This window comes from Hippocampus zosterae, chromosome 8 (genome assembly GCF_025434085.1).
Source record: "Hippocampus zosterae strain Florida chromosome 8, ASM2543408v3, whole genome shotgun sequence".
NCBI lineage: Eukaryota > Metazoa > Chordata > Actinopteri > Syngnathiformes > Syngnathidae > Hippocampus > Hippocampus zosterae.
In genome coordinates this window covers 12,904,895-12,924,542 of record NC_067458.1, presented here as the reverse complement: position 1 = coordinate 12,924,542, position 19,648 = coordinate 12,904,895, and the positions used below count along the sequence as shown (strand labels likewise).

Genomic DNA, 19,648 nt, shown 5'->3' with positions numbered 1-19,648 from the left:
TAAAATCCTCAGTTTTACTTTTAAATTTTCAAATTGATTAAAAAAAGAAGTGCCGTGTGTTTTTATTTGTAAGAATTATTTGTTGCCGAAGTGATTATAATTTATCCAATAAAATTCAACGCAACGTAAGACAGAACACAGATGACGTCAAAAGTGGGCGCGGTGAAATGATACCTCGTTTGCTAGCTTGCTGCTGTTGCAAAATACGCCATCGAAAAACCGTAGTCTCGTCGCCTGGCAAGGGCAGGCGACAGGGCTGTTTTTTCTTTTATGGCAACAAGGTATACATACACATTTGCTTCACATTTCTCATAATTGTATCTGTTGCATGTGGGTTGTTGAGTTCTGCAACCCTGCGGAGCGCAGTAGCTTGTTGACTACTACTTTGTATTACTTTTATGATATAGTATTATTAATTGCCTTGAATTGTGTTTCGCTTCTTGCCCAAATCAGGGTGATTTTCTGATTAAATTAAGGATATCGATTGATAGATTGGTGGCGCTCAGTAAAGACAGTACAACTCGATGTTGTTGATGCCATGGTAAAACTGCATCACATTTTAATATGCATGTTTTTTTAGTGTGAATCCTTAAAACAAGCTGTCAAGATGAAACTGCAGAGAGCATCAATTCTTCAAGATGTAAGCGAATACGTACAAACATCTTACTTTACCTCTGCTGTGCATGCAGTCCGACCCCTTTATTGATCACTGTAATTAGTCATCTTGATCACTTTTTTTATGTCACGTATTCATTCATATTAAGACACCACCAAGTTTTTGGCTTCCCTTTCGAAGTGTTATTGCATGATTTTGTGGCGGAAACCGTTTCATAAGAAAAACAGATTGAAAGCTTAAGATCCAGCGTCTTAAATCAGCACAGAGGAGTCTACTTGAAAGCCTCTTACATGGATCCTTTTTGCTTCTCTTGCTACGGCCACTTCTACTCTGTGCCCACAGAACAATGCAAAAGGTTTAGATAAAGGTTTAGTTTTTATGTTTCTCTCTCTGGTTAATTCTATCATTGTCACAGTCAGTTATTGGGATGAATTATATATTGGGAGTGTGAGGCTGATTATTTGTATCTCTTAATTAAATTATATTCGAGTTAGAAGTGTTTTATGAATGAAAAGTTCTTGGAATAAATGTATATTGAATTGCATTTTCTGAGAGGAAGATCTGTAATGTTTTTGTTACTATTTCGTGTGTATGAATTTAATTGAATTTAGTTTTTCGTGTTGTCTTTGCACCTGAACTAAAGTGTGCATGTTTGTTTTTCAGGGACTGAATAGAATTGCCCCTCAAACAGTGACAAAAACTTGGTGACAGTTTTGCCTCCATTTTTCCTCACATAAATGTGCAGACATGCGCATCCTCAGACTAGCATACGTAATCATGGCCAGGGTCAGTATGTTCAGATCCCTCCAGTTTTTGCTGATTCTGGCCTGTGTTCTGGCTGTGGTGACGTTCTACTACTTTGGCTCAGAGAATCAGAACTTCTCCAGCACTACCAAGAGGATCAAGCTATCTCAGGCAAGCCGCAACACCAACAGAAATGATGCAGACCTGACCATAGATACCAGATTTTCTGAGCTTGCTAGATCCAAGGAGAAGAAAATGGGAGAGAACGATGCTTTTCAATCCAGAAATAATGGCGACGAGACTTTGGCCCAACGCTACAATGTTCTCATGATGTTCACTAAAGTGGACAAAAGCCAAAACCTCCAGGACAAGTTCAGGGTGGCCATGTTGTCGATGGTCAAGTATGCACAGTTCTTGGAAGGAGAGGTGTTGGCGCTTCATTTTGTGAGTGATCCGGTCAGTAAAGTACTGGGAGAGAAGATGCTTCAAGAATTCTTCAAAAATGTAACATTCAAGTATGAGGTAGGCTTACAAATATTTGCATTGCTTCCCATGTGGTTTTTCGATATCAAACAAAAAAGTATGTTTGCATTAGATTGCATGCAAGTACAGTGGTACCCTGAGAGACAAATGATATTTGTTCCACGACACTGCATGTAACTCAAATCAGTCGTATTTCACTGAAATAAATGGATTGGATTGGATAAGCCTTATTGTCAAATTTACTGTATGTGAAACATACAGCACAGACGAAATTTCTTCCCTCTCAACATAAAACATGGTATTAATTTGTTCCTCCACCCCCCTCCAGCACAAAAAAATAAAACATTTTTGCAATGTTTTATTTTTATTTAGCAAAATAGGCACTCTGTAATATTGTACTGATATTAATAAACCGAACGCTAAGGACTTAAACAGCTCTGCAAACTGCATCAGATTTCAGCAGCTTTTATATGTTACACTCCAGTGCTGAATACACCCAGCTCTTTCTCTGCAAAACCACAAACGTACCAATTGGCGTCCCTTTGTGAATTTCTAGTAACTACAAAAAAAAATGGATGAAACAGTTTTTTCTTCACTTGAACGCTGACAAAACTGAAGATCTTTTTATTTGGTCCTGTGTCATTGCTGCTACTCACTTTTGTTGGCGCACTTCGCCAGAACTAAATGCACTGCAAAGAATCCGTTTCACTTTTGACCAGTGCATGCCATTTGACCATCATGTCACGAAAGTTGTCCAGTGCTGCTTTCTTTAGTCAAGAAATATTGCTAGAATAAGTCCTATTGTGCCACCTAAACAATTAATCCATACATTTTTCTGTATCTTCTCCCATTAGGACTATGGTACCTCTATAAAATCAGAAATAATGAGGTAGTCGTTCACATATTTTCAGAGATTGATTTGGGAAGTATTTGAGACTCACCAAAAGCTTTTGTGGCAATATGTTGTAGTTTTTCAACAATAAGCCACATAAGCTTCTCAATGGTGAACGTGTATGGGGAGGAAAAAGCTTAATACGGTACCCATAAAATTCAAAATATTGTGACGATTGCTTTGATATTTTCAGACGTTGAGGTCAGCATAGGAATTTTGGTGGCGATTGGTCATGGTTGGTTTTCAAATATCAAGCCACTTTAAGCGTTTTTTTTTCCCACTCGCATGAAGCGTTTGAGAATGTCCCACGTCTTCCTGTGCTGTGCATTCAAGAATTCTTACACCACTGCACAAACTTGTTCTTCATGCTGTTCATAACCAGTAGTGTCTTAAGTCAGTCAGACCATCATTTTTTGATCTGTTCACGACACACCCAGACACAGTACTCTTCTTAGTTCACTTTTATGTCTCAGCGTATCATCAAATATTTAACAAAAAAAAATGTACATCAATCAGTTTTGGTTTTATATATTTGTTTATGTTTTAATTACTTTTTATATGACACTGTTTTAGCGGTCCGGTAGTCCAGTGGTTAGCACGTCGGCTTCACAGTGCAGAGGTACCGGGTTCGATTCCAGCTCCAGCCTCCCTGTGTGGAGTTTGCATGTTCTCCCCGGGCCTGCGTGGGTTTTCTCCGGGCACTCCGGTTTCCTCCCACATTCCAAAAACATGCATGGCAGGATGATTGAACGCTCTAAATTGTCCCTAGGTGTGAGTGTGAGTGCGAATGGTTGTTCGTTTCTGTGTGCCCTGCGATTGGCTGGCAACCGATTCAGGGTGTACCCCGCCTACTGCCCGAAGACAGCTGGGATAGGCTCCAGCACCCTAATGAGGATCAAGCGGCTCGGAAGATGAATGAATGAATGAATGAATGAATGACACCGTTTTAATTCCACAAACATGAAAAACCGAAATGGTGTAATTTTTCCCCTTTTAATTGATGACCTAGTTGCTAATGTTTAATTGTCTAATTTATTTATAGAGTATTGCGCTTATATTGAACTGTGTACAGTTCTTCTGAAACATTTATTTTCTGCAATTAAACACTTTATCCCCACCCCACCCCCACCTTGCTGCTGTAGACTGCAAATTTCCCCAGTGTGGGACTAATAAAGATGATCTTATCTTATCTTCACCATTGTTTATCTTCGTTCCAATATTTATTTTATTTCAAGCGCTTTTGAGTTGATGGCAATTATTGCACGAGGGGGCAGTGTTGGCTCGATAACACCATACGTGTGCTGGGAGGGATTCCAAACGTGTCTTGCAAGGCAAAAGCAAGGACACGTTCTTGCTCAATGTTCCACTTTGAGAGAAAATAAATAAACAAGAACACATGGTGCATCACTCCCGTCCACTAAAACTTTGGTGAAAATAGCCACCAATCAATATTCTATATTCGTCGAGATACATGAAAGAAACTTCATCAATCTCCGCTCTTTTCTATAGCTTGTGAATAATTGTCTTTACACTCCGATATTTTGAAGTGCTGGAATTGACGAACACGGCCAATTGGCACTCTTGCGAGAGTGAAAAGCTCTAAAAATAAGCGAGTACACAAAAGCAGATGAGATGTTTTGTACATTTTGTTGCAATCAATACTTCATAGATTTAAGTAAACAGCAGCCGATAAAAAGGGCGTGCACATTGAGACGATTACAAGGTCTTCATTCCCCTTTGAACTTTTGCGAGATTTCGAAATTGGACCATTTATATCTGTTCCCTGTGCTAATTTGCTCTGGTCTTGGCTATTTAGTTCATTCTTCTTTTTGAATATTCATTATGATGCAGAAATAACGTTTGTAGTTTTTACTTTGACATAGGTTGCACTGTGTTATTTTCCACACAGGTGTTGTTCCATGATGTAGACGCCTTCACTCACAAGCTGTTCCCGATTGTGGAAGCCTTGCAGAAGCACTTCAGCGCTGGCTCTTGGTCTTATTTCAGCGATGCCATCTTCTTCCTCTCTGTCGCCATGCACCGCATCTTGCCTCAAAGTAAGTGCAATACCCAGCCACTTTTTGCACGAAAGAAAGTGGTTGATGAATATTTTATGAAATGAAATTCAGAATCCTTTTACTGGTACTCTGGTATCAGCGCAACAAAACCTTTCTTGGGCACTAATGGTCTGTGCATTTGGGACCTCGGGACCAATGAGAACAAGTGCTATTGTTAATGTTGTCATTGTTAATGTTGACCATCCCATTGCTGGTCCAGTTAAATCAGACAGGACTCCTAAATCAAAGGCCTGGGTAGATTAGACTGTCATGGCAACAAAAAGATGCTGAAATCTGACATCCCCTCCCCTCCCAAAATATAATATGAAACTGTATACTCAAGCTGGAGTAACCCAGAGAAAGGCCACAAAATAGTTATGAGATTGTTGGGGATTAACAAATATGGAACAAATGTTAGAATTTAGGTTGTAAATGTATTCAGTGGGGCGGTTCGGTGGTCCAGTGCAGAGGTACCGGGTTCAGTTCCAGCTCCAGCCTCCCTTTGTGAAGTTTGCATGTTCACCCCGGCCGGGCCTGCGTGGGTTTTCTCCGGGTGCTCCGGTTTCCTCCCACATTCCAAAAACATGCATGGCAGGCTGATTGAACACACTAAATTGTCCCCAGGTGTGAGTGTGAGCGGCGATGGTTGTTCGTCTCTGTGTGCCCTGCGATTGGCTGGCAATCGGTTCAGGGTGTCCCCCGCCTACTGCCCGAAGACGGCTGGGATAGGCTCCAGCACCCCGCGCGACTCTTGTGAGGAGAAGTGGAAAATGGATGGATTGATGTAACCAGTGGTTCTGTTGGTGTTTACGCCCGCTGAGAAGGCCTTGCTGGTCCTGAATCACACCATTCTTGTGCAACATTAGCATTACTAATGTGAATGTTAATGTTATTGTTATGTGCAAGTTTTGCTCTCGAATAAAACAATCTTCACTTGTTCATTTGAAGAAAAATAAATATTAGAATTAAGACTGTTACTGAGACCGACTGCCGAATTACTGGCTGTTTGCGCGTCATAATTGATGCTAATTAAATGAACGTCTTTCATATTATTTAGAATTTAATATATATGTTTATTTGTGGCACTTCTCCTCGTAAGGCAGGTACAGTAGCTGCAGAGCATGTGCCCTGAGGTAACTGGGAAGTCAAGAAGGAAGGATTTGGTCTTTTGCCTGCACATGTGTTGGTTCATTGCTGCCTGCCTCATTTACCGGTGCCTTTTGGAAATAAATGTCAATGAATCACCAGATGGCAACAGGGCATCCACATTATCTTTTGAATGTCTTTTTTGAATCACCAAAATGTTTCTGCACTTGATGTTCATGCAAATTTTCAAATAAATTCTCCTTCAAAAGCAGACTATTTTATGACATGATCCGTTTTTCAAACACAGTTGAGGTCAAAGACGAATGTCGTATTTCGAACGAAACATGAAAAATTGGACACTTTTGCTCATTTGTGTTACGATAGATTGCGGCGATAAAAAATGAGCCATCTTCTACTTGAACCAATGACATCTTACAGCTGCGGTGTTGTCATTTCATTGAAATGTGAAATATAAGGTTTGCCTCTTCTGGGTTAAACATGCTACTGCTGTTGAACATCCGTCGTAAAAGAAATTCTGATTGTGTTACAGGTGCTAGTTGATGCGTAACCTAGCGCTCATAAAATTGATATTGATCATGGGCGCAACTGTTTGTCATCACAGTCGACACAAAACACATGGACTGATAATGGGAAACACAAAGGGAAATTGATGCCCACACAGAGACTCGCACATTGTTGGACCCTTGCAAATGACACCCTGTATCCCATTGAAAATCCGTCAATACGCATGAGGCAGACTTTGTTCATCGGCGAGGCCATAATGTTGTGACTCGGTTATGACTTTCAGAGAAACGGTGACAGTTACAGATTGCTAAAACTTGAAAACATCTGAAAATATCAGGCTTCAAGCTATTGTTAGCTGCCATGAGTTTAATTGAGACGATGGAAATTTGTCATGATTCATTACAAGGTTGCAGGGAAACAGTTTTTGTTTTCCATGTATCCCCTCTGGAGATTTTAACATGCAAGGACTTGTTACGGTCAGTAGGGTTCTTTATTTTCCATTTTATAATCATTTGCTCTTTTGGCACAAGATCCCATTGACATCACTCACCTTTCCGGTCGCTTTGTCGTCAAACTTCTTATCACTAAGCATTCTTAAATGTGTTTGTCGAGTTTTGGACCCAATCAACATGTTTTAGACCAGAGGTGATGCAAGTCATGTGAGTTGGTCCCCGCCAACATTCAATTAGTGGTCACGCTGTGAAGCTCAATGAAACAACACGATTCGATTATTATGAGGATAAGTTGTTCGCAAAGGAAATGCTTGTAATTAAATGAATATAAAGCATGATTAATTAACCCTCACAACAAGGTGTTGAGTACAATGGCCGAGTCTAAGTCAAGTCAGGATGTGTCGAGTCCGGACGACAGCCCTGCGTGCTACTTACTACTCATAGTAACATGATAAGTGGTTGTCATTGTAAAATTGTCAAAAACAAAACAGAAACCTTAACCTTGTAAACTCCCCAATAACTAATACATTAGTGTCACAAAAAACAACTATTGATTACTAAAGTAGATGCCCCATTCAGCAGCCCCCACACCGCTCTTCTCTCAAGTAACGTTCCATTTGTTCCAGTTCCAGCTGAACAAAAACAGCCCTAAAGCATGATGCTGCCATCAACATCGTTCACCGCAAATAATGGTGTTCTTTTCGGGATGAGCAGAATTGTTGTGGTGTAATCGTGTACATACTTTTCAACTTTGGTTTCACTGGACCACAGCACAGTTTTTTCCCCACGTGTTTGAGCGATTTTTATTTATTTATTTATTTATTTATTCGTTTATCTATTGATTGATGCTTTGGAGCAGTTTGATCCCTCTCAAAACCTTGGAAACCCTGTGCAGACCAAGTAAGGCTTGTGCAGTAAGATGTGACGTTGGAAACGCGTGCTAACAGCATCTGAACTTTATTTGGGGTCAGACAGAAATACTTTAAATGCTGGCTCTTGAGTGCTGACTTATGAGTTTGGTTCATACTGAGCTTGATTGACTGATATTGTTAACAAACTTTTTTTCTTTTTTGTTTTTTGTTTTGGGGTGATGGTGACAAGACAAACATGCCTGTTTGATGACTAAAACATGACGACAAGCATCATCAGAAATGTTCCGATGATTTTTTTTGTTTTGTTTTTTTGGCACCCCCGTCTGAGTCCAAGTCTTCTATTCAATGTCTGAGTCCCAATCCATAATTTAGCATCGCTCACCACACTCAAGTTAAAACAAGTCCTCTTAAAATATCTTCCACATTTAATGTTACTCCACAATCGGCTTGTGATAACTTTAATCATAAGCCTAAAACTTTCCACTTAACCCAAATAGACTGCTAGCGGGCGTGTGGCTAGAATTAGCATTGTTGGGCTAACATCAATTATTATATGTGTGTTACTGTTATGTCAAGACCATGCTGGGCAGCAAGTGTAATGTGTTGTAAAATTGACGTTGATAGTGTTAGACTGTCCGTATGTACTCCCCTCTTTAAAATAACGAAATAAAAAAAATCCCTATTTTTCAAATCTAACTGCACAAAATGATGTCCTCCCAAACAACAGATGGCACTAGAAAAAGTAAACTCTAGACAAGGCAAATAAATCATGCATGGGGATTCAAGAAGTGGAATTGAGTAATCACTGCATATCCATCCATCCGGTATCCAAACCGCTGGAGCCAATTCCAATTTGATCAGCTGTAATTGTCCAGCTGAACTGGTTGCCAGCCAATCGCAGGGCACACATAGCAAAAGTACCATTCACACTGATAGTCACACGTCCGGACAATTTAAAGTGTTCATTTAACCCATCGTGCATGGTTTTGGAATATTTTAGGCAAATCGGCGCTCAGAGCTTCGTATCAAAATCTTGGCGAAAAAAAAACTAATAAAATGAGGCATATTGTAATGTTATGTGAATGAAGACAAAAAAAAAGAGAGCTTTGGATTTTTATTTTTTTTAAGTGGGCCCATGATGATTTCAGTGAAAAATATCCTTGACGTGCCATAAATCCAAATAAGGATACACGTTTGAAAGTGACTGCATGTGATGTTGCGGTTCTGGAAAATGGCGTCTATTCAGGATTGGTAAAAACAGAAAACAATGACCCTCAGTAAATAGCCTTTAAGTGCTCACATCAGGGGGGATTTTAGGACCTAATGAGATTGACCCACATTCTTCCTGGAAAAAAAAGTCTGCTTAGATAACAGTGTGCCTTTTGTTTTGTGGCCAATTTAGGTGTTACTGCGGAGGGCTATCTCCTCTGACCAGAGCCTTTAGCGCACTCCGCTCTTCTTTAATTACGTTATTCATCCAATAAAACATCAACGTTCCCACAGAAAGCGTTACAACACAAGAAAAGCAAAGACTCATTTGTCTTTATTCTATTTTGTTTCATGATATTTCTTTTAAAAAAAAAAGTCATACAAGTCGAGAGTTTCTTGTCCGAGAGACTTTGAGTAATGATTGATAGATATGTTTAGTTGAACAAAAATGACCCAAAAGAAAATCCAGTTATAGCCTGTTTTTTTGGGTGGGGGTGTCATTGTTGTTGTGTAAAATATACATCATATCTTCTGAAAATTGCCAGCAGGCTCCACCTGTACTGCTCTAAAAAATATATGACGTACATTCAATCAATGCGACAAACAAAAACAAATCTAAATTCATTCATGCATTCATTCATTCATTCTCTAAACCACTTATACTCGCAATGCAATTTAGAACCTGACTCAGTTTGTAACTGTTGCACGCTGTGTTATTATGGCTGACAGCTGCAGTGGTAAGTGGATGCTCGACCAATTCGTGGTGATTTTCAGCGTGACATCAACGTGGATTTTTCCATTTGTTCCGTAAGTTTCGTAAGACTGGTGCCACGTAAAACTCTTGAAAGAAAAAAAAAACAGTTTAGCTATACTTTCGCCCTTTTGTTCTAAATCCAACATCAGTGCTACCTCATCTCAGTGTTATAACAAGTAAATAACTGTACCTGCTTCCTGTTCCACTCCTAGTTGTTAAACTGTGTTAGTGCAAGCCAACAGAGCCACTCACTAGTGACAGCATTTCTCAGTTGAAAGAGCGCACAATGGTGATGTGTAGCTCGCTTCCTTGTTTGGAGAGCATAGAAAACAGGTTGTTGCTCTTGGTGCGCAGCCCTTTTTCGGTGATTCGCCTTTCACGTTTGAGCTACGTCAGAAAAGTTATGAAGATGATATTTGAAATCCAAACTTCCAAGTCATTCTTCTCCTGAAAGGATTCTTCTGGGCTCCTCCCCCTAGCTCGGTCATCCACATCTTCAAAATGGGTCGCCTCTTGAGTTAGGTAAAGAGGAAAAAATGATTTCAAATCACGCGAGCAGGCTGAATGTTATAAATGCCCCTGGATACTTTTCTGTGATTGACTGGCACTGTGCATTTAAGATTGCATCTCATTGGTCAAAGTAAGATAAAGGTATAGATTTTCAATTTTAATTTACTGCACATATTTGCGATAAAGTCAAATTGCACATGCAGTTATTGCGATGACGATGAGCTACAAGCACAAGCTCAGATCAGTTTTAAATACTTTTTATCCACTATGCGCAAAACGGACGGCGTTCCTAAAACTACATGCCCTAATTGGGATTTTTATCAGTACAATAATTCTGATCTGTCCATGACACAAATACTGACTAATTCCCGTTTTGTTACCATGCCAACAAAAAAAAACAGGAAGTTGAAACAATGTCCAGATGAAACCTGAATATCCTGGATACACTTTTCTTCCCAAACAAGCTACTGTGTTCATCACTCAGCACCTCTGTGCTTGAAACTGGTCGATATGCACTTTGAGGTTTTTATATGCCTGCCTGACCTTTTATTGATTTGCACATTTTCATGGCATTTCCTCTTTGGGGTTCTCGGTTAAGAGTTCTGATAACTCTTTTATGTAACGTCTTTGACTCCCCCACATTGGCTCTTATTTCCTGGATGATTTGCTTGTTTGCACAGCTGCTCCCAAGTCATAGACATTGCGATTATTTTTTCCTTCTTTCAGATTTGACACGCATTGTGCAGCTTGACATCGATCTGAAGTACAGGACCAACATCAGGGACCTCTTCCAGGAATTTGACCACTTCCCACCAGGAGCGGTACTCGGCATCGTCAGGGAGATGCAGCCGGTGTACAGGTAGCACACGTTGTCTCGTGAACATTTTCGTGATGGTCTATGTAGTGCTGTCGGTATGATGCCGCCATAGAGCCATCGAGCTAGCTTTAGAAAGCTTCACAGATATGAGAGGCTGGGTGCATCCTAGACCGGTGGCTAGTCACTCTTGGGGCTCATAAAGACAAACAAACGCCCATTCGCCATTTAGGACAATTTACCGTAGGTCTCCCAACCTCAGAAACTTGAGGCGGATGTCTTGACTTGGCCGTAGATAACATTGAATTGAGAAAGTATCATTTATTTAATATTAGCTTGCGTGACTCTAGGCGCAAAGTTTGCTGGAGGAAAAAATTATTTGAGGGTTGGTTGCTTCCTCCATGAGCTTAAGCGTTTCATTTAAACACACACACGCACACACACGGCTCCTCTCATTTCTCCCCTTCAACCGGTCCAAAATGTCATGGGGTTTTTTTTACCTCAAGTGGCATCAATCAGGTTTTGTGGACCATCATTTTCTAGCTTGCAGCCTTTCAAAAGAGCTTATAGTTTTTGTCCATAAAAAGTATCCAGTAATATGCAAACGTTTGCTCATTCAACATACATTGTTTTGAGACCTGAGATCAACATATATTATTTTGTGACCTGAGATTATATTTATTAGTTCTTATCATATCAGTCAGACTATGATGTGAGTATTTTATTTATTTATTTACTAGCTACAGAAGTAGGAGTGAGGTTTTCCGTTTTCTGAAAGTACTTTACATTTGTGTTTTGAATGGCATTGGCATTTGCCAAATTAGTGTATCTGCTGCTTTTTTTTTTGACCGTTCTTCAGGTGTTTGCTCATCAACACCCACTGTGCTGCTGGCGTGATGTCGGTCTGCTCTTTTATTCTCGGGAGATTACTGAGAAGTTGGCACAGAGACGCTTCTAACCAGCAAAGGCTTTTGTTGCCACACTCTGATTGACGTTTGCCCTCTGTGTCTTTGTTCCCTTTCTGGAGTAAATTAACATAAATTAAAATTAACAAAAATCTGCTCACTGCTCTAACCTGACAAACCACAATCAAGGATTACAAATTTTCTCCTGCTGCATCAACTGTATGAAAAAAAAGTGTCCGTATGTTTTGGCTTGTTTGCATTTTGTCAATAGAAAAGTCCCTCCCATTGCTCACATGAAAGAATTAAATGCTGATGCATGACTGTGAAAGCACGAATTAGTCGTCAAGACTCGGGTTACGTGCATTTGATTGAACTTTTTTTTTTTTCCAATTTCTGGGCATTTTTTTTAAATCCACCTACACACTGACTTTATGATCAAGGAAGTTAAAAAAAAAACTTTGCAAAACGTCGTCTTCCCTGATGATAAAATGTTATCGTGTGCTTGTGCTTATTTGTATGCCAAGGCTTTTCACTTTACAAGCTTTTTACTCCTCTCCTATTTTCCCACTCCCCTCCAACATCTGCATGTCACGCAACCATTACAGTATATCATCATTTTTTCCCCCCAACCACACTGCCCATCAAAATGGGCATCAGTTTGACGGTGCGCTAGTGCATGTACAACTTAGTATCTGGGAAATATGATTTGACGATGTGAAGTAAGATCACCTGGAAAGTTACTATTGCAGCTGCTTACTGGAGCAAACACATGGCCTGCTCATTTCCTCCAGGTTTTGATCATTGTATCAAATTTAAATTTGGTCTCGAGGTTTTTAAAGGATAACAATTATTAAACGTCTACAGCTAAATATGTGAAGACCATTTCTGGGCACAGCTATTGAATGGTGTTTTATTTTTTTTTTGGGTCGTGTGTATCTGTAGCAGATAGCTGAATCATCTGCCGTCCTGTTGTGACTACACCCCTTCCATTTAACACAGTAAAACAGGTATTTCACAAAGAGCAAGTCTTTGTGGTCCACACTTGGTAACAAAGTCCTATAAGGTCAACCCTACTCCTGCAAATAGTTTCTGAAGGAAATTTAAAAAGTGTCCAATACGTAGTCCACGTCACTGAGGATATTACATTTTTGCCTGCATTCGATCCGCATTAGCAATGTCATATAAAATGCATTACATAACTACACTTTGCTCCTTTCAAGTTGGACAATCCAAATGGTTCTCTTCCTCTTTGGCCCAGAGGACCAAAGGTCCATGATTTCCAAAAACACAATTTGAAATGCGGACTCATCAGACAAGCGATTTGTCCAGCTTCACATTTGGATGATATAATGGACCAAAAATGATTGAATCGCTATCTTTTTTTTCTCTTTCTCCTTTCTTCTTTCTACATACATTCTTGCTGCTGGAGGCTGTAAATTTCCCCAGTGTGGGACGAATAAAGGATATCTTATCTTATCTTATCTTCTTTGCATTTGCAGGTTAAGAAACAGACCCAAACTATTGCTCACATAGTTTTTCACAGTGTGGTCAACCTTGCCCCATCCTTGCTTGCAAACAACTGAGGCTTTTGCCGTTGCCCCTTTGGTACGCAATCATGACACGTTGAATAAGTTGATGGACCCTAGATGATGAAATCACTCTATTCTTTGCAATTGCGAGTGCATCTGTAATGAACTTGTTCCACTTTGGAAATGTTCCAAACAGGTGCGCTTTTCGAGCATTCTTTTGTCGTCCCAGCGTTGTCGGTTTGTGTTGCAGACATCAGATTCAAAATGTTTGAACATGAATTTTCTTGTCTTTGTAGTGTATTGAATTGAGTACAGGTTGAAAAGCATTTGAAATACAGCCAACTAGAGCATTGCGTATGTACTGGCGAGCCATAGTGTGCATCCTCTCCTCGGGAGAACTTTCCTGTTTTCAACAGCGAGCTCCCACTCGTATTGGGTGCTAATGGACAGAGTATTATTCAGGACAATGCTTCCTCTTGCTATTCAGACCACATCCTGCAACTGAGAAGTTCAATAGATGTGTGTGTGTGTATGTGTATGTTGGGGAGCGGGGGGCTTCATGTCTTTACACTTCAGCTCCATTTAACATGTTTTAAAAGCCCAAGAGATGAGGCCCATTTATGGAAGTGTTACAAACACAGCAGAGCGAGAAACTTTAGGAGGCCACGTGCTAATTTATCACGAAACGTGGTCAGTTGAGCAAGCAGGTATATCAGCTCCAGCCAGTAAATGAGAACAACTTCATATTGTTCACACAAAGGACCACTCAGTACGCATCCCGTGGTGCCTTTTAGATGCAAATTCATCATGGTGCACTCAAAACACTCGCCTGAAATCATCTTTTTTTATTGAAATGAATCTATGTATGTCCAGAATGCATGTTAAAGAGAGAGAGATTGCAAGGGCAAGAGCAGAATGGAAAGTGACAGAGACAGACAGTTTAAGACCTGGAAGGAGCAGTTGAGAAAAGGGCATTGATTGTCAGACGGGCAAACAACCTTCGTGGAAAGCACATTATATCGATGGACATATCAACCTTTCATTTCACAAATGACTTTCTTTAAACGGGTATGTTTATGTTGCTGAAAAGAAAGAGACGAGCAAGGGGCCGTGTTTCGAAGGTGATAATAAGAATAAGACGTTTAATAAGAATAAGAAAACCTTTATTAGTCTCACAATGGAGAAATTCCCAATTCACAGCAGCAAAGTTATGAAAGTAAGAAGTAGAACAACAAAATATAGGAGCTGCTGGAAAGGCAGCCACTCTCGCGGCGCCATTTTGAAGTCAAAATAACAAAATAACATAAGACAACACATAGGACACAGACAGTCGTTCAATCTTCACCAATTTTCTGCATACATCTCATGATAGTGAGCTTTATAAAAATACAGCATATTGGATGTTGATGCACTCCAATATCAATACAAATATTTGTTACAGTTCTGTAACAAATACAAAGTTCACATTTTACTTTGTATTTACATTGTTACTGGGACGTAATTTCCATTTTTGCTTCAATGTGTTTTAGAAACTGTCCTGTTTGAGTGAGAATGACCCATAGAAATGTTCATCCATCCCTTCTTTGTACTGCTTATCCTGCGTAATCAAAAGATTTCTTTTCACACCACAAATTCCTTGCGTGCATCCACCCATCATCTGATCCGCTTATCGTCACGGGGGTCGCGGGCATGCCGGAGCCTATCCCAGCCATCTTGGTGCAGTCGGCGGGGCACACCCTGAACTGGTTTGCCAATCGCAACAGTAACAAAAAATATATCTAATATCTTGGACGGGACAAAAGAAAAATCATGTGTGTGAACTATATTTACAACAGTGTTGTCTTATAAACAATGTATTTCTTCTTGAAAAGTCAAAATGTATTCTTTCCTCTGAGATGGAATCTTAAAATTGGTATGATAAGCTTAACTAAAGTTAAACTGTTACAAACTGGTCTGTGATTTGCTGACAATAAAGCAGACTTCTAAAAGTGTACAATGTCCAAATGGATGCCCACGCATTAACCAATGTCAGTCGTGGTATGTCGGCACTGAAGGCTGCTGAGCAGGCATGGACCGCAAGCACTCCTGGACCTGCTAGCTTCCGGTTTTCTACCCACTGTGCTCTTTGTTCAGCAAATGGAAGAAGAGCAGAGTTGCTGCTCGGTTTTATGAACGTGGTCAAACAAACACATTCGTAGTTAACAGCTCATTAAAAAAAATTGCTGAATCATAATTTAGTTGACAAATGACTCACCGCTGTTCCCCTGCTTATAACAGCATTTAACCAATCTTTGTTTATTGCTGTTGCCACATTAGCAATCCAAATATCTCCAGGTAGTACTCTGTGCTCTTTAAATTGGCAAGATACTTTCTCACAAACTGTATTTTTGTCTTATATTCATTGTGTTTTCTCTATAAAACATGTTTCATACTGTAATTAATTATCTCATTTTAACCAAAGGCATTGGGCAAGGATATGAAATTACCTATATTGGGATATAAAATTTGGTCCATATCGCATCGCGCTTCCTGTGCAGTGGGAAACGATTTCCATACCATTTACACTCTTACGTGAACTCTTCTCATGGGGTCGTCTTTACAAATGTCGATGAGAACACCAAGTTTGAAGACATAGACAACAGAACTGTTGCATTACCAGCATACTGGACATTTGTCAGCTGACATCTCCTCTTCACACGCAGACACACATTCTGGCAGTACCGCAAGGAAAACCCTCAAACCAGAGTGGGTGACCCTCCGCCCGAGGGTCTTCCCGGCTTCAACAGTGGCGTGATGTTACTGGACCTCGGCGCAATGAGGGCCTCCGCCCTCTACAACCAACTGCTGGATACGAGAAACGTGACCAAGCTGGCTGACAAGTACAGCATCAGGGGCCACCTCGGGGACCAGGACTTCTTTACCATGATCAGTATGGAGCACCCAGAACTGTTTTACTCCCTGGCCTGTGGTTGGAACCGACAGTTGTGCACTTGGTGGAGAGACCACGGCTACAGAGATGTCTTTGACTTGTATTATCGCTGTGATGGACCCATCTATATCTACCACGGGAACTGTAACAGCCCCATACCAGATGATTAATCCCAGATACTGAAAATGCAGTTTTTGATATCACTTAAGACGCTGTCCTGCGTAGCTCACAAAACAACGGTGGTATTGTTGTAACTGACTCACTGCCCTTTGCTGGTCGACGGGCTGCTAAGACCTTGACTTTTCCTTCCAACTTGGACCACTGCCTCCGTCGACTACACGTGAAAACTCCACTTCAAGTCACATGTTGTTAATGTTTGAATGTTTTTTGTTAGCTTTTTGTCTGCATTTTACTGAGAAATATTAACTGACCCCCCCATCACCACCCCGAAAAATAGTGACCCACTTTTGATCGATCTCTCAGATTCAAATAAATGTCAGCGCTCGATATTTATCACCTAAATATTTGAGATGTTGGCTGGTAGAGGATGTGCATGAAGTCACACGACCAAACACTCTTGAAAAGAAACATTTCAAATCAATACGTTTTTCACAAATGAACCCTAAAGCTGAGCAATGTTGTTCATTTTTTTTTAAAAAGGCTCGATTGTGAAGTCTTGATTGCACTTATGCTGACTCATGCTGTTTTTTTAAGCATCAGTTCATTTCTTTTTCAGAATGTTTCAGAGTGACGGATCTGTATTCCGACTTACACTGGAACATGTTTTTTTTTCTCTCGAGCAGGGGAGTTTATAGTACAGGGCGTATAAAATATATAACACATTTTCACTCGGTGCACACCTGCACAATTTAAAGTGGCTCTGATCGAGACACAGAATGTTAATTCATTTCGTCGACTTTTCCTGACATTTTTTTTTCTTTTTAGGAGAAGACTAATTGTTTTGTGCAAAGACGGATTCCGATTTGGAACCTTTTCTACCGATAATTCCCTCCACTGTAACCTAGGCCCCAGTTCCAACAAAATTATGCTGCCACCAACTTGCTTCACTCGGACCATAAAACAATTGTATGCATCCCTTTGTGAAATTTCAGTCATGCTTTGCCAAAACTTTAAAGCAATGTTGAACATTTTGGCCATCATTCCAAAAGTTATGTTTGTCGCAAATACAACACTGCTCATCACCAAAAGAACGCCATACGTGTGGTGAAACACGGTTTTGGCACCATCATGCTTTTGGGCTATTCTTCTTTAGCTAGAACTGGGCCGATGAAGAGTTCCAAATACCAGTCAGTGTTAGCACAAAACCTTCTAGCCTCTGGTAGAAAGGCAACAAATGTCAGGAAAAGCCCACTAGAACACTGAACTTTATTTGGGGTTAATCAGAGGCGCCGTTTACACTCCCATTTATCATGAGTTTGAAGGTGAATGGTAAATTGTGAAAATGGCCACACGTAAAGAGAGTGGGCACGGCCACGTCAATTGTTTGTCAAATGTCCTCTCTCCAAAAGATTTGAGATGTACAGGTTTCAGGTTCCATGAAAGATGAAAAATGCTTTTAAGCTATTTATTCTGAGGTCTTTTTCATGTCACAGAAAAGGGGCACCTTTTATATCAACTTTAACAGCGATCAGAAGTTATTGTTATAGTTTTCTCAGATGATTGGCTGCACTGTGCTGGCACCTAGTTGTCTTTTTTGTGCAATGACTGAACATTTGTAATAATAGGTTCATCTAAGATGCAAATACTCGATCTTGAATATTGATTCTCTCCTCAACAGAAAAACCATTAAAAAATGGTGTTGGTTGAATTAGCTGTCAGCCATGGGACTCTAATTCAGTATGATTTTGAACTTTGACGGATGATTGTGTGGTCAGCTTTTCGGAAAATATCCATTGTGTTTGTGTCACTAAATGACATGTAATATTTGTGCAGAGGACAGGTCGACGGGGCACTTGTTTCCACATACATTCATTTAGAAGGTACAAACTATGTATGTTAGTTAGTATGCAACCCTTGTTTCTCATTATTTAAAAAAAAACACCCTCTTTCGCTCGCAAACAAGAGCTGACCTATTTCTGTCACTCGCTTAGAATAACTACAGTCAGGATCTTTGATCTTCCATGTGTTGGTATTTAGAATGATCTATAAACTTGAGGTCCGTGAGGGACAATGAGAGGAAATTGTATTTGTCCTCGGCTTTGGATGATTATTTACATTGCAGCATTGGCATAGTTTTGCCATTATGTTGCAACGCATTTGAGATCAAAAAAGTCAGTGCAAAGTCTGACGAGTTATTAAACATTTTTTGCATTGAATCCACTCAAAATTAAAATAAACACCAGTCCCAAAAGACCAAACCTTGAAAATAACAGAAAATAAAGGACATTTGAATGCTCTTGCTGAGGGAATACCGGTTCCACGTCGAACTTTAGCAAACACTCCAACCTCTGACTCCGTCAGACCACGGAGATCGTGACACGGCATTAAAGTTGTACTTGACTTGACTTGACCTCATGACGCCAATTTTCATGTCGAAATTAACTGTACGCTTTGAAGTGTAGCTTTGAAGTGTCTCACAATATTCTGCCCAGGCAGTCAGTGACTGTCGCTTCCTCTGATAACTTCCTGGAAGTCAGATTTGGACTTCCCCAGCCTAAAGAATGTGTGTCATTGGCCATCATTTGATTGGGCGATTTGAAATGCGAAAGACGGTGGGACAAATGAATGGGACATGGCCCCGTTCAGAGTGTTTAGGCCAGGGTTATCAAACTCAGGTCCCGGAGGGCCGCTGTCCTGCATGTTTTCCAAGTTTCCCTGTTGCAACACACCTGATTCCAATGAACAGGTTCAATGTCAGGCTTGCGCAGAGCTTGCTGATGATCTGATCATTTGAATCTGGTGTGTTGCAACAGGGAGACTTGGAAAACATGCAGGACAGCGGCCCTCCGGGAACTGTGTTTGACACCCCTTGTTTAGGCGCAAATTGTATTTCGGTTGCAGTGTTGTATTGACTCAGACTTGACCTTAGTTTTACTGTTTGCTGCTTTCTGCCGTCTTTGTTACTGATTTATTGCTTTATTGGTGTATAGATGATCGTTGCTTTATATACAGCACTTTGTATACAGCGATGGCTGTTTTAAAGTGCTCTGTAAATACAATTGAGTTGGGTGTTGTAACACAGTATTTACTTCACTTTGGATGAGTTAACCATATCAAAGTTCTGCTTTAAAGCACATGGACGACAAGGAGG

At 40.3% G+C, this 19,648-nt stretch overlaps 1 protein-coding gene and 1 long non-coding RNA gene across 2 annotated transcripts; one reads left to right on the top strand and one right to left on the bottom strand.

Moving 5' to 3' along the window:
- Window positions 1-121: 121 nt before the first annotated feature.
- Window positions 122-19,310, top strand: xxylt1 (xyloside xylosyltransferase 1). The gene is made up of 6 exons (XM_052074605.1): window positions 122-281; window positions 581-640; window positions 1,280-1,882; window positions 4,645-4,792; window positions 10,927-11,059; window positions 16,151-19,310. The coding sequence occupies exons 3-6, from the start codon at window positions 1,364-1,366 to the stop codon at window positions 16,545-16,547; spliced, it is 1,197 nt and encodes a 398-aa protein (XP_051930565.1). The 5' UTR covers window positions 122-281; window positions 581-640; window positions 1,280-1,363; the 3' UTR covers window positions 16,548-19,310.
- On the bottom strand, window positions 9,261-10,212 carry LOC127606377 (uncharacterized). The gene is made up of 2 exons (XR_007963776.1): window positions 9,881-10,212; window positions 9,261-9,776 (listed from the first exon to the last, which is right to left on the bottom strand). It is a non-coding gene; the product is annotated as an uncharacterized LOC127606377 (long non-coding RNA).
- Window positions 19,311-19,648: the final 338 nt, after the last annotated feature.